The 13,750-nt window shown below is 39.3% G+C and overlaps 1 protein-coding gene across 1 annotated transcript in view; it reads left to right on the top strand.

The window, feature by feature from the left end:
* ESRRB (estrogen related receptor beta) overlaps positions 1–13,750 on the top strand; it is a 144,231-nt gene that overhangs the window by 70,300 nt on the left and 60,181 nt on the right. The window contains exon 2 of the mRNA XM_089522258.1: positions 8,434–8,843. Coding sequence (XP_089378384.1) covers positions 8,434–8,843 — 410 coding nt within the window. The remainder of the gene's footprint in view (positions 1–8,433; positions 8,844–13,750) is intronic.

Here is a 13,750-nt window from a genome sequence, read left to right on the forward strand (position 1 = left end):
TTTTTATTTGTTTCAAAGATTTATATCCCATCTTTCTCCCACAATGGCTTGGTGTAGAATTTAGATTCTAGAGGTAGTTGTGTTACTACAGATGGGTTTATGCCAATGGAGCTAAAATATTAAACAAATTAAAATAACCAAATTAAAGGGCATTCCAGCTTGGGTGGCTGGCACTATGAAAAGTACGATTTGTCTCTCAGAAGCTCCTGTGGGCACACAGACATTTAGCATCCAGTCTTTTGGATGATACCCCAGTTTAAAAGTAGCCAGAAGGATTTCAGAAGCTAATGGATATAATTGTTGTAAAGACGCTAATGTGATGTGCTGAGAGAAATCTGAGGGGGGGTGAGGAGGAGCAGCTATTAAAAGATATCAGTCTGCAACATGATACATGGCTTAGAGAGCAAATGGCATGTTTAACTGTATAGCTATATAGTGAACTGTTCAGGCTTCATGTTTAGGAAACAGCCTCTCATTTTGCTCCTTCATTACAGCTGCATTTCAGGTGTTGCCTTCTTATCTAGGCACCTGGCTACAGGAAATTCATACGATAATTTGGAGTTGATCCAACGAAGGGCAATAGAGATGCTTAAGGGATTATAGGAAATGACCTGTGATTAAAAGGGGGTTGAGGGAAGGGTAAAAAGAATGAAATGTTGAGGAACTCTGATTATTTGGGGCCAGAAACAGTAACCGAGCTTCTTACCAGTTCATAGGAGTTAATAATAATAATAATAATAATAATAATAATAATAATAAAATATTTATTTGTATCCTGCCTCTCCCATTTGAGAATTGAGGCAGGTAACAGCAAGGAAAATTTCAAATACAAAAGTCACAGAAAATAATAATGAAACAGTCCCTGAAAACCCTCACCCTTCTACCCTCCCTTCCATCAATTCAAAATAATAACAATAAAAACACTTAACTGGCATAACATCAGTTAAAATAGCTTGGCAAGAAGTGACAGCAATATGATAATAATGGGCAATAATGGGGGCGGGGGGCTGATTAACGTGGGAAGTTGATTTGTTTTAGGAGAGGTTGATTTGTTTTCTGGAAAGGCCCACCGGAAGAGGTTTGTTTTTAATCACCTTTTTAAAAGCATCAAGAGATGTGATCTGATGAACCTCCTCCTGCAGGTCATTCCAGATTTTTGGAGTGGCAGCTGAAAAGGCCCTTTGGGAAGTTACCACCAGTCTAGTTTTTCCTGACTGCAGTAAATTCCTCTTGGAGGATCTGAGTGTGCAGGAAGGATTATATGGGAGGAGGAGTCCTTCAAGTAAGCTGGACCCAAACCATGTAGGGCTTTATAGGTAATAACCAAAACCTTGCATTGTACCTGGTAGCTGACAGTTCTTATCAGTTCTTGCTCTATTCATGTTCCTGAAAGAGTTCCTAAAAAAGTTCCAAGCAAGATTCCCTCCCCCCCTTTATTGATGTATTTTAGAGAAATCAATGGCCCTTGCATAGAACTTTGCTGTGTTCTTGGATTTCATGTACTTTTTGTATACTTGCAATTGTTTGAACTGGTTGAGCAAAACAAGAAATATTTGTGTTATTTTTTTAAATATGAAGAGAATATTGTAGATTACTCTTCAAAGGAAGAATATAAAGCATAAGAGAATCTATGTGGTGTAGTGGCTGAAGTGGTGGACTTGGGAGATCAAAGTTCTAGTATCCACTGAGCCTTGAATCTCAGTTGGGTCAGTCTCTTCCAGCGTGACCTACCTCACACAATTATTGTGAGAATCAAGTGGGAAGAAGATGAACTATGACCTTGGGCTCATTGGGGGAAGGTGGAATATAAATGTTTAAAAATTATATTTAAAAATTAAGGCTTTTATAGAATAGGCCAAGCTCATCTTGCTCAGTTTCTCCTGTCTATGGCTGAGCAAATGACTCTAGGGTGTCCACAAGTAGGGCATGAAGGCTCCAGCCTGCCCTTGTTTTTTGTTTCTAACCTCTGTTGTTTGAAACAACAAAAACAACAAAAACAATGCTGCTTCTGAGCATGGAAGAAGTGAAGAGCTATTGGTAAATCCATACACCTGCCTAGTCTCTTTTCAAAGCAATCTAAACCAGTGAGCATCATATGCAATGTGGGAAGGCATGCTTTCCTTTCTTTGTTTTTCTTTTTTTACCCATCTTTTAAGGGACTCAGAGGATCTTACAGGTCAACAAGAAATACACAAGGCAGTCTCTACCTACATGCTTATAGTTCAAAAGACATGGCATGAAAGTGGGAAGATGAGGAGAAGGGGAAAGGGAAAGGGAAGAAAACTCAGGCATTATTTCCTAAAGTGAACGCTGAAGTGAAAATAGTTCCGTTGGTAAAAACAAAAAACCAAAACCACAAGTGTTCGGGTGCTTTAGATGCTAACAAATTTTATTTGGCATAAAGTTTCATGGAGCTCAGCCCACTTCATCAGATGCAGTTCAGGTAGCATTATGGAATGGCTGCTGCACTGCTAGGTAACAGATGGGAAAGAAAAGAAGCCAAAGGGAGCTGATTTCCCAGCACAGTGGACAGCATAGCCTTTCTTTTCTTCTCCCACTTCCTGATAGAGTTTCAACTATTCCAGATCTACAGCTGATTAATTTCACATAGTAACCCAATTATACTGATGCTAGTGTCATGGATAAAAAGTTCTTTCTACTCTCTCTATGTGTTTTATTGATGTTTGAGAGTTCTACTACTGTTGCTGTATATATATTCAAGTTGATTCCGATTTATAGCAACCCAAAGGTGACCCCATCGAGATTTTCACACCAAGGCCAATTCAGCAATAATCGTGGTAGTGAAAGCTAATGCCACAGTTGCACTACAGCACTTGATATTTTTACACAGTGATGCAATCCTGTGATAATTGCAACATAAATGACAAATAATATTGAGATCGCGTTCATATCCATGAATGAATCATTAGTATATTGAAATTTATCATTTTGTCCATGCACCATTTCAGCGCTATGGCACATGCCTGTAAATCATGTATTCATCCCACACAGAATAACATAAAATAAAATGTATAACTTCACCACATTCTTTTAATCTAGTGTAAACAAAACAGTGCCCCATATCTCAAAAAGGAGACAGAAATCCAGTGCAAAACATGATTCTGGCAATGAGAATGGATTGCCTCCACAGAAATGCAGTCTTGGTAAATGTTCCTGGTTGCTTCTCCAATAGTGCAAATGAAGTGTGATTAAGTTTTGCACTCTTGCAATCATGCTTCATTTGCGCTATTAAGAAGTAATTCACGGGATTTTCCCATGAATGGTTTGTTGCCAAAACATGCCGTGTTCTTCATGGGATAATAATAATAATAATAATAATAATAATAATAATATTTATTTATATCCTGCCTCTTCCAATTGAGGATCGAGGCGGGTAACAACAAAGTGGTGGCAGAGAAGGACCTCCGGGAGGTCACCGCCAGTCTGGTCTTTCTAGATTGTAAGAGGCTTTTCCTGGAGGATTGGAGTGTGCGAGAAGGATTGTATGGGAGGAGGTGTTCCTTCAAGTACACTGGAACCAGGCCATGTAGGGCTTTATAGGTGATAACCAACACCTTGTACTGTGCCTGGAAGCTAATAGGCAGCCAATGTAGTGATTTTAAAATAGGTGTAATATGGTCGAACTTGGATTTTCTGGTGACCAGTCTGGCTGCCATGTTTTGAATCAATTGGAGCTTCCAGATGTGGCACAAAGGTTGTCCCATGTAGAGCACATTGCAGAAATCAAGGTGAGAGGTTTCTAGAGCATGTACAACCATTTCTAGGTCCACTGCTCCAGGTAGGGGCGCAACTGGCGTATCAGCCGAAGCTGATAACAGGCACTCCTGGCTGTCGCATCAATTTGAGAAGACAGTTGAAGCGACGAATCCAGGAGCACCCTCAAGCTGCGGACACAGTCTTTCAGGGGAAGTTTACCCCCATCTAGAACTGGCAAACTTATCTTCATACCCGTATTGGGGTTACCTATCATGAGCACCTCCGTTTTATTTGGATTCAGCTTAAGTTTATTTCCCCTCCATTACTGACTTCAGGCAGTCATTCAGGGGGGAGATGCCCTTTTTGGTCACTGAAGCAGCCCGAGACATAGAGAAGTAAATTTGGGTGTCATCAGCGTACTGATAACACCCTGCTCCATGTCTCCAGATGATCTCACCCAGCGGCTTCATGTAAATGTTAAACAGATGGATGTCCTGGATGAGCATGATGTTGTCTGAAAATCTTCAGTGCGATCGCACAATTGTGCTGGGATTATGCCTTTTACTCCTGTCTTATTTCCCTGTGTGAAAATCACCAATCACAGAGTTTTTTTGGCAAGATTTATTCAGAGGAGGTTTGCCATTGCCTTCCTTTGAGAATGAGAGAATATGACTTGCCCAAGGTCACCCAGGGGGGCTCCATGACTGAGCAGAGATTTGAAACCTGGTCTCACAGTGTTCTAGCCCAACACTCTAACCACTATATCATGCTGACTCTCCCTGCTACCACCTCTGAAAACCTCCTAGATTTATAACTTTCATAATGAAATTCACCAGCAGGACATAGAGACTTTCTTTTCTCATATTGACTTTTCCCAGCTTAGCATATCACCGCAACAATTTCTTTCAGAATCTTTACACTTAGAAAAAATTATCAGTGTTATACCAAATTTGAGAAATGGGAAGTCCCCTGGCCCTAATAGGTTGGCAATGCTGCAACACTTTTTCCAGTCTGTTAGCACCAAGACTGCTCCAGTTTTACAAACATATCTTAGCATCCGGCTCTTCGTTAAATGATGCCTATATTATCCTGATACCTAAACCTGGTAAGAATCACATTCACCAGATTAACTACTGCCTTATATCCTTTACTTAATGTTGATATCAAAACAGTGACAGCTGTGAAGTCGAAGGCTTTCATGGCCGGCATCCATAGTTTTTTGTGCGTTTTTCGGGCTATGTGGCCATGTTCTAGAAGATTTTCTTCCTGACATTTTGCCAGCATCTGTGGCTGGCATCTTCAGAGAATCTTCTACAACATGGCCATATAGCCCGAAAACCCACAAAAAACAACAGTGAGAGCTGTTTTACCTAATAGATAACAAAAAGTAATTTCTTCTTTGGAAGTCCTGACCTGGCAGAATTTATCAAAAACAGGCAGGGAGCTGATGATATTCCATTGGTTTTGGGCTTGGTTTAAACTTGGATAGAATTGATCAACCACCTGCAATTTCTTTAGATGCTGAGAAACCTTGGATAAAATTTACTGACCATTTATTTTCACAGTATTGGCTTTATTTGGGTTTCCTAAAAAAACAAAAAATGGTAAGGAAACACTTTTATGGAAGGTGTGGGATAAAGGGATTGCTACCTTAATTCATGTTCTTGGTATTGATTTTAGGTTTTGCCTTTTTTTAATGTTGCAAGAGCAATTTAAACTACCTCTATCAGCTAGATGGCAATATCTACAACTGAAATATTTGTTTACATCCAGATTTCACCCTGCAGCTTTAAGAGCATTTGAGGTCCCCTTAATATTAGAGACATTAATTGAGGCCAACCAAATATCCAAACCAACTTGTTGTTGCTGCTGTTGTTGTTATTGTTGTTATGTGATTTCAAGTCATTTCTGACTTATGGTGACCCTGAAAGTTTTCTTGGTAAGATTTATTCAAATAAGGTTTGCCATTGCCTTCCCCTGAGGCTGACAGCATGTGACTTATCCAAAGTCACCCAGTGGGTTTCATGGCCTAGCTGGTAATTGAACCTTAGTCTCCAGAGTCATAGACCAACCTTCCAAACCATTACATCACACTGGACCAACACACACCATTTCTGTTATCAATAAATTAATATGACATACAAGATTTACAGCAAAAATGGAATAGTGAATTGGAATATTCAATTTTGACTAATCAATTATCATTGGTTATAACATCCATAACTATAGATCTCTGCAGAAATTGCTCTTTCGGGTACATTCGGGTATATTGGTCACCGCAACATATATTCAAGAAAGGGATTTCTAAATCAGCAAATTGTTGGAGATGTTAATACTACTAATGCTTTTTCAGTGTATATGTTCTGGAGTTGTCTTATAGTACAAGTGGCCCTAAGGATCTGTTACAGAGGAGGTTTGCCATTGCCTTCCTTTGAGAATGAGAATGGTAACAAAATCCACGGATGCTAAAGTTCCAATTTCCCTAATGGTGATGTGTGTATGCTGCTGTGCCACCAGGCAAGGCAAAAGGGCAGTGTTACCCCCTTCAGGACTCCTGAATCAGAGACAAAGAGAGGGCAGGGAGATAAGAATCATACCCCAGTGCCCCTGGCCAGGTCCTGAGAGAGGACAGCAAAGGTGTGGAAAGAGGTTCATGGAGCTCCAGCCTCATCCCCACCAGGGCCCCTCTTCTGGGCCACAAAGCCCATCTGCCAGCCCTAAGGACCCCCAAAGGGACTTTCCAAGCCCTTCGGCCCTGCTGTTCACCCACTCTCCATGGGCTCCATCTGCCCACCTGAGCAACCATGCTGCACCTCACCGCACTGCAGCGTGCCTCACCTCACTTCTCCACTGAGTGCTTTGGGGGTGGGTAGGTGGGCTTGCCATGCACGGATACTCAAACTCATGGATGGCAAGTCCACATATACCAAGGGCAGACTGCAACTACATTTTGGGAGAGAGTAACCACATGAGTAAATTTAGTTTTGGAAAGTTCCTTGATATGCATGGATGTGCATGGTCTTTTGAATTATTTACCTGTTTCTTGGAAATTAACAAATGGCCAATGGAGGTGAGTTTTTATGACCTTTTTTACTACTAAAAGATTAATGCCTTGTTATTGGAAAGACATATTTTCTCCACCTGTGAGTGAATGGGTAGAGGATCTGATAACACTTGCAACATTTGAAATTTAAAAATGGACTTGTATTTGGACATTTGGTCAAATATTACAGAAACTTACTGCCAGTGTGATTATTTTTCATCCTTTTATGTTTTTATTTTCCTGCTTTTATTATACCAGAACATTATTGAATGTAACTGAGATCTCTTTGCAATGGAAATATTTTTTAAAAATTAAAAGAAAAGCAAAATAAAATAAAAAAAATCATCCTGGGGATTTCCTATTGGAATTTGAACCATGGTCTCAGAGTATTCTAGACAAACACAAACCACTGCAACATGGTGTTGCTACCTATCACCTCTAAGAATCTTCTAGGCTGAGGGAAGCCTTCCGGAACAGTACAGAGAAACAGTATGAGAAAATGCAGCAGAAAGAAGGAACTGGTGAAAATTGCCTCTCTGCTCCCTTCTTCAAGGCAGCTGTGGATATTAAAATGAAACTATGGATATATCTACATGACATAAATATAGTACTGTGGCTCCATCCTATGGAACGCTGGGGTTTGTAGTTAGGTGGAGTGCTGAACTACAGTACTTGAGTTCTCTGGCAGAAAAGTCTAAGTACTTGATAAAACTACAGATCACAGGACAGCTGTTAAAGTGGTATCAAAACCCTGTAACTGTCAATCCATGGAATGCAGAAACTCAGGTTCTATTAAGGCAGCCTAAAACTACATTAGGTTTTGTGTTATGTGCATCATACGACTGAATCATGTTTCATTTATGAGCAGCTACAATTTGGAGATCTATTTCATTTTATTTTGCAGTCTTAAGGCAACATCACAGTGTTTTCTTGGCAAGATTTGTACAGAGTGGGTTTGCCATTGCCTTCCCCGTAGGCTACGAGAGTGTGACTTGCCCAAGGTCAGCCAGTGGGTTTCTGTGGCTGAGTGGGTATTTATACCCTGGTCTCCTAGAGCCCTAGTTCAATACTCAAACCACTGCACCATGCTAGTTCTCAAAACCTTCATTATCTCTCTCCCTTTTTTTGTAAATTAAAAAGCATCAAAGGCTTTAGACCAATATTCCCCTAGAGTAGACCCACAAAATCAATATAATTTACATACTGCAAGTATTGACTTATCAAGTCCCCATTCATTCATTGGATCTATTCTAATTGGGACTGAGCTTGTTTCATCTTATAACTGAATCTATTTGTGAGTTTTTAAGTCTGCACAAAAATTCATACCCATTTTTATGCACATTTTCCCTAAAGTACTAATTTTGAACAGCAAAATTTACAGAAATGTGAATATCATACAATAACTGTGTTTCAGTTTTTGTTTTGGTTTGGGAAGTGCAAATTAGATTACATTATTAATTCCTCACCCCCATTCTCATTCCTGGGTTTAACACAGAAATTTTCTGGGCTGCATTTGAGATATCTGCTGGTGGAGAATGTATGCATGAATAAATATTAAGCATATTACATTAGCTTTCAGTGTACACTTTCAAAGGTCAAGATGGGCACAATTCCAGCTATATGTGTCCCCCCCCCCCCATCAGCTAATAAGGTTTTCTGTTTGCCACCCACAGGCTGCTAGGCAGAATGTCTACAGATGAGCGGCACCTCACCTCCAGCTGTGGTTCCTTCATCAAGACTGAGCCATCTAGCCCATCATCTGGCATTGATGCCATCAGTCACCACAGTCCCAGCGGTTCATCTGATGCCAGCGGTGGTTACGGCCTCACCATGGGAGGCCATCCCAATGGCCTGGACTCACCCCCCATGTTCAGCAGTGCAGGGATTGGGGGCGGGCCCTGCCGCAAGCGGTATGATGACTGTGCCAGTGCCATCATGGAAGATTCACCCACCAAATGCGAGTATATGCTCAACGCCATTCCCAAGAGGCTGTGTCTAGTGTGTGGGGACATTGCATCAGGATACCACTATGGAGTGGCCTCCTGTGAAGCATGCAAAGCCTTCTTCAAGAGAACAATTCAAGGTATGGGATCTGGGAGCGTGAGCAATGCAAGTGGGATAAAAAGAATATTCAAAAATATGTTTAGAAAATGGTCAAAATGTATTTCTTCAGTCATGTGAAAACACCCAGTAAAATAGCAAAAATTTACAAAACAGGATCTAGTTTATGTTGGAAATGTAACAAAACAGTGGGAACTTGGTTCCATGTTTGGTGGAGATGTCCAAAATTAAAATTGTATTGGAAGAGTATACATACAGAAATATAACACATGCTAAAAATCAAATTTGAAATGAGACCAGAGAGATATTTGCTAAACATGTTAGATAACATGAATTTCCAAGTCAAGAGAAAACACGAAAGAATTCTGCTTTATTTAGTAACCGTGATAAGAATCGTAATAGCACAATGTTGGAAAAGTCAAGAGATGCCTACCTTGGAAGATTGGTTAGTAAAAATTTTCGAAATGCAGGAGATGGACATGTTAACAGGTCACTTATCACAGAAAGACAGTACAATAATAACAGAAGAGTGGGACCCGATTTTAACATATTGTAAAAAGAGACAATAGGGGGTGCAGATTACAGTGAGCTAAACGCATCTAATGTATGATTAAGGTTTGATAAAATTGGAATAGTAAGATCAATACTTCGAGGATACAAGCAGTAAATAAAGATAGACAGAAGAAAGAGAAGAGGGAAACTTTTACAATGTAAATTGTTGAGACTAGGTTCTAAGGCAACGATGGAAGTAAGGTTTATATCCAGTTTATTGTCTGACACTGTAGAAAGGGGAATTCCCTTTCAAATGTGATATGAAAGTTGTGTTGAGCATGTATTTTATGTTTTAATAAAATAATTAAAACAAAAACAAAACAAAAAAGAAAACTGGATGAGAATGCCGGACAGACAAGAACCTTTGCAGTTTGGAACTTACTCTGTACAAAATCCACACACAGTTTTCATGTGCAGAAGCCAGCATTTTCAGTGCAGGAAACAGTATTTTCTACATAGACAGTAATATTACTGTGCATAAATGTTATTCTTCCATGTAGGAAATGCTGGCTTCTGTTTCCACCAGCCTCATGCAAATTTCATCTGAATAAACCTTGAACTGTGAATAATTTTTAAAAACTGCACAGTTTTAAAGATTTTTTTTCACAACAGGAAGGAAGTTGCTAAAATTACTCACCGCCTCTTTCAAGAATGGAATTAGTGAAGAACTGCACATTAATCCCCCTAGAGTGAGATGGTGAATGGGGCAAAGCAGGTTTCTCCATTTGGAGGCAGAAGGCATCCCAGCATTTTTCCCAGGGACTGGGATGGTGGGGAATGGGATGTGCTGTTGAATTTACAGGAATGTGAGGGAGACTGAGACTCAGGGTAGATGTGAATTCACGATGGACATGAAAACTGAAATATCTTTCACATCCATTACTGTTTTATTAATCTGAACAAATGGTAATTAATGCTACACACTTTCACACATTTCTTTCTTTCTTCCTGTGCTTTATGTGCATATCTGTTAATGAGCTTCTTGAATCCAGTACATTTATTTTCAGCTGCTTCTTGTGCATTCAGTAGTTGCAGTCATTTAATTGATATACTTGTCAGTTCATTCATATAATTAGGCAGATCCCCCCCCCACCACCACCACCACAGCATTCTTTTCAGTGATGAAAAAGAACAATGAACTATGGGTGTTTTTGGAAGGAGCCCAAGATGAATTCCTACTTGCTTCATTTCAGTAAATATAGCACCCAACTAGAAAATGATAAGTTGATCTCAGGGGAAATAGAGTCTGTTCAGAGAATTAGGGAGGAGTGGGAATTTAAACTTTACTAGTTTAACTGTACTAGTTTAATTCTATTCTAATGCTCACTTTAGTATGTGTTTAATTGTATGGCTCTTTTAACTGTAAGCCACTTTGTGTCCTAGTTTTTTGGGTGGTGTTGTGGGGAAAGCAGAAATAAATAAATAAATAAATAAATAAATAAATAAGTGCTTCGCCTCCTGGAGGGAATATAGAGAATCACCATGGGAATTGTGATCTTATATGTAGTAATGACATTTTGCTAACATTCAAGAAAGCAATACCTATAACTTTTGAGAATTTAGAATTTTTGGCATGAAGTTTCTAAAAAATTGATGTGTGTGTGTGTGTCTATAACTGGAAGGGAGTTTGCTGAAATTAGACATGTTTTTATCCATGTACACGTGTGTGCACACATGCATGTGCATGTATACTCACAAGCACACTGATTTTCAGATATTTGTGAAATGAGACTTGATTATTGGCAAACTCATAATCTAACCCAAACCACAGCTATCATTTAACAATACCTTCTGAGTCAACTGTAGTAATCAGAAACTGATGTTGTTGATGGCATTGCCAAAGTTGGATTCTAATGTTTTGCTACAAGTTGGTGGTCTTCCATTTTTTTGTTTGTAGATTGTGGTGAAGATTAATTCATTTGTGCCTCTGTGGGAGGTGATGACATGCTTTGGAAGAAGGAGAAACAGTTCTTCCTTCCAGAACAGGTCTTTCTATGTTAATAAGCATTGTGTGAGTTTTACAAGAGGTTCTGTGATGAAAACCTAGCCTCCTGCTAAGCTGGGAAAGAGGAAATATTTTAAATTGTCAGAAAGGATGGGGAAGTTAAGTTTGGCAGTTACAATGATAAGACAATGTGTGATATTTCTGATTCAGAGCCACAGATTAAACATATAACTGAACCAAGCAAAGTGACCAGGGAGTGAGGCAGTGGAAGAATGGAACATGCTGATCTTATAGTTTATTTTTCATCATAACCCTGCTAGACACTTATTTGCATGCTGGAAGTATTAGCAGAACTAATTATCAGCTTATGGTCCTCCCTTGTTTTTCACTCTGAATTGAAAATGCTCAACAATTTCCAATTGCAGGCTGTGGCAGGGCAGGGAGGTAGCAGTACAATAAGCCACATCTAAATGTCATTCTATGTTGGGGAAGGGGGTTATGTGAAAACATGACTTACTGGAAAACACAAAAATGTTGAGAAAATTTGAAGGCAACAGGAGAGAATGGAAGATTGCATTATAGGTGGATTGACTGAATCAAGGAAGCCATAGCCCTGAGTTTGCAAGATCAGAGCAGGCCCATGACTAAAAAGATCATTGGAGGCCTCTCATTCCTGGGTTGCCACAAGCTGAAATCGACTTTATTGAATATAACAGCTTATGGAGTGTTGGAAGTCCAGCGGCCTTTGGGTACAGCAAATTCAAGTTTTCTCACTCCCTCAACAACCATCCCTTCCTTAAAAAAGCAAAACAAAAAACAAACAAATACTTTTCAGGCTTGCAGGGGGGTGCCACTCCAAAGACCTCTCCACTGGATGGATGGCATCAAAAAAGGTTATCCAATGCTAGTTGCAATCTTCCACTGAAGTTAGAACATCATCATACATCACTGAATATCCCTTGGAAGGGGAGAACAGCTCCTTCCTATGCCCTCTGGTCCATTTTCCAGCCTAGATGTGTCAACTGCAATGTGTTACCATATAACATCCCAAAGATATTATAATGAACTTTCTTTTTCCACCATTGATTCTCAGTGGTAAAGAATCTATCACCTGAAAACTAAAGTATAAATACAAAATCTGACCTAGTAATTTCTTCTGCTTTAATTTTCAGCAACAGTCAGCCCTCTCTATCCATGGATTTAGCATCCATGGATTTAACCATCCACAGCTTGAAAATGTTTTTTTTTTTTTAAAAAAAAAAAACCAACCCAAAAGCAAATTGATTTTCCCATTTTATATAAGGGACAGCATTTTACTATGCCATTGTATATAATGGCACTTGAGCATCCATGGATTTAGGTATCCAAGGGAGGTCCTAGAACCAAACCCCAGCAGACATCAAGAGCCCACTGTATTATTAAATCTATAATTCAGAATAAGATAAAAGTACTTTGAAACTAATGCTCTCTTGATGAAGCTAGTGCTTACTGACATGCTACATTCACTGTAAACCATTTCTTTTAACATCAGTGGTTTTGTCTGTGGTATTTCAGGAAGATGTTGTCTTCTCCAAATTTCTTACTTTTGCAACAAAAATTGAAAGTACAATAATTTTGTTCCATAAACAATCAGACATTTCTGCTAAAAACTTTGATATCTTATTGGATAACTGTAACTCCCATAAGGAGTAACAATTGCTTAGCAGAGTAAGAACCACTCTTTGAGTCACAGGATAGAATCTTAGAGGTGGAAGGGGCTTCCAGGACTATCCAGTCCAGTCCTCTGCCACGCAGGAACACACCACTCTTCATCATTCCCATCAGTTTTCTTTGCATATTTCTTCTTTTTGTCCTATGAATTATGTCTTTCAACTCCACATGAAGTATGGTCAGATATTAACATTATTAATTACTAATTAAATAAACACCCTGAAGCTTTGCCATTAAACAACAGATCAACACAGAAATTAACCTGTAAATCACTTCCTCTCAACCAAGGGTCACACAGTTGATATACCCTGCTCACTTCCATGCCGGTATTCTCTAAAGATGCCAGCCACAGCTGCTGGTGAAAAGTCAGGAATCAACTCTTCCAGAACATGGACACATAGCCCAAAAAACCCCACAAAACTATTAACATTATTCATATTAACAGTATCATATCCTCTGGTTTGGAGAGGCCACCCTCCCCTGTCGTGTCCCTAGGAGGAGAGCTTAGATGCTGTATCTTCTCTGCAACATCAGTGGTGATTGCAACACATCAATGGACATCTTAAATACTGCTGTCATTCAGAAGAAGAAGAAAATATGCACCCACCATCTCATGTGAGTTAAATAGCCACATTTGTAGGGGTTGTTGTTCAAGTTAAAACAGTTGTTATCCATATTATATGCTGCATTAATTATATATATATATATTAAAAGTCTCCCTT

Source organism: Sceloporus occidentalis, unplaced genomic scaffold (assembly GCF_023333645.1).
Source record: "Sceloporus occidentalis isolate IW3139 unplaced genomic scaffold, rSceOcc1.0.p SCAF_4, whole genome shotgun sequence".
Classification (NCBI taxonomy): domain Eukaryota; kingdom Metazoa; phylum Chordata; class Lepidosauria; order Squamata; family Phrynosomatidae; genus Sceloporus; species Sceloporus occidentalis.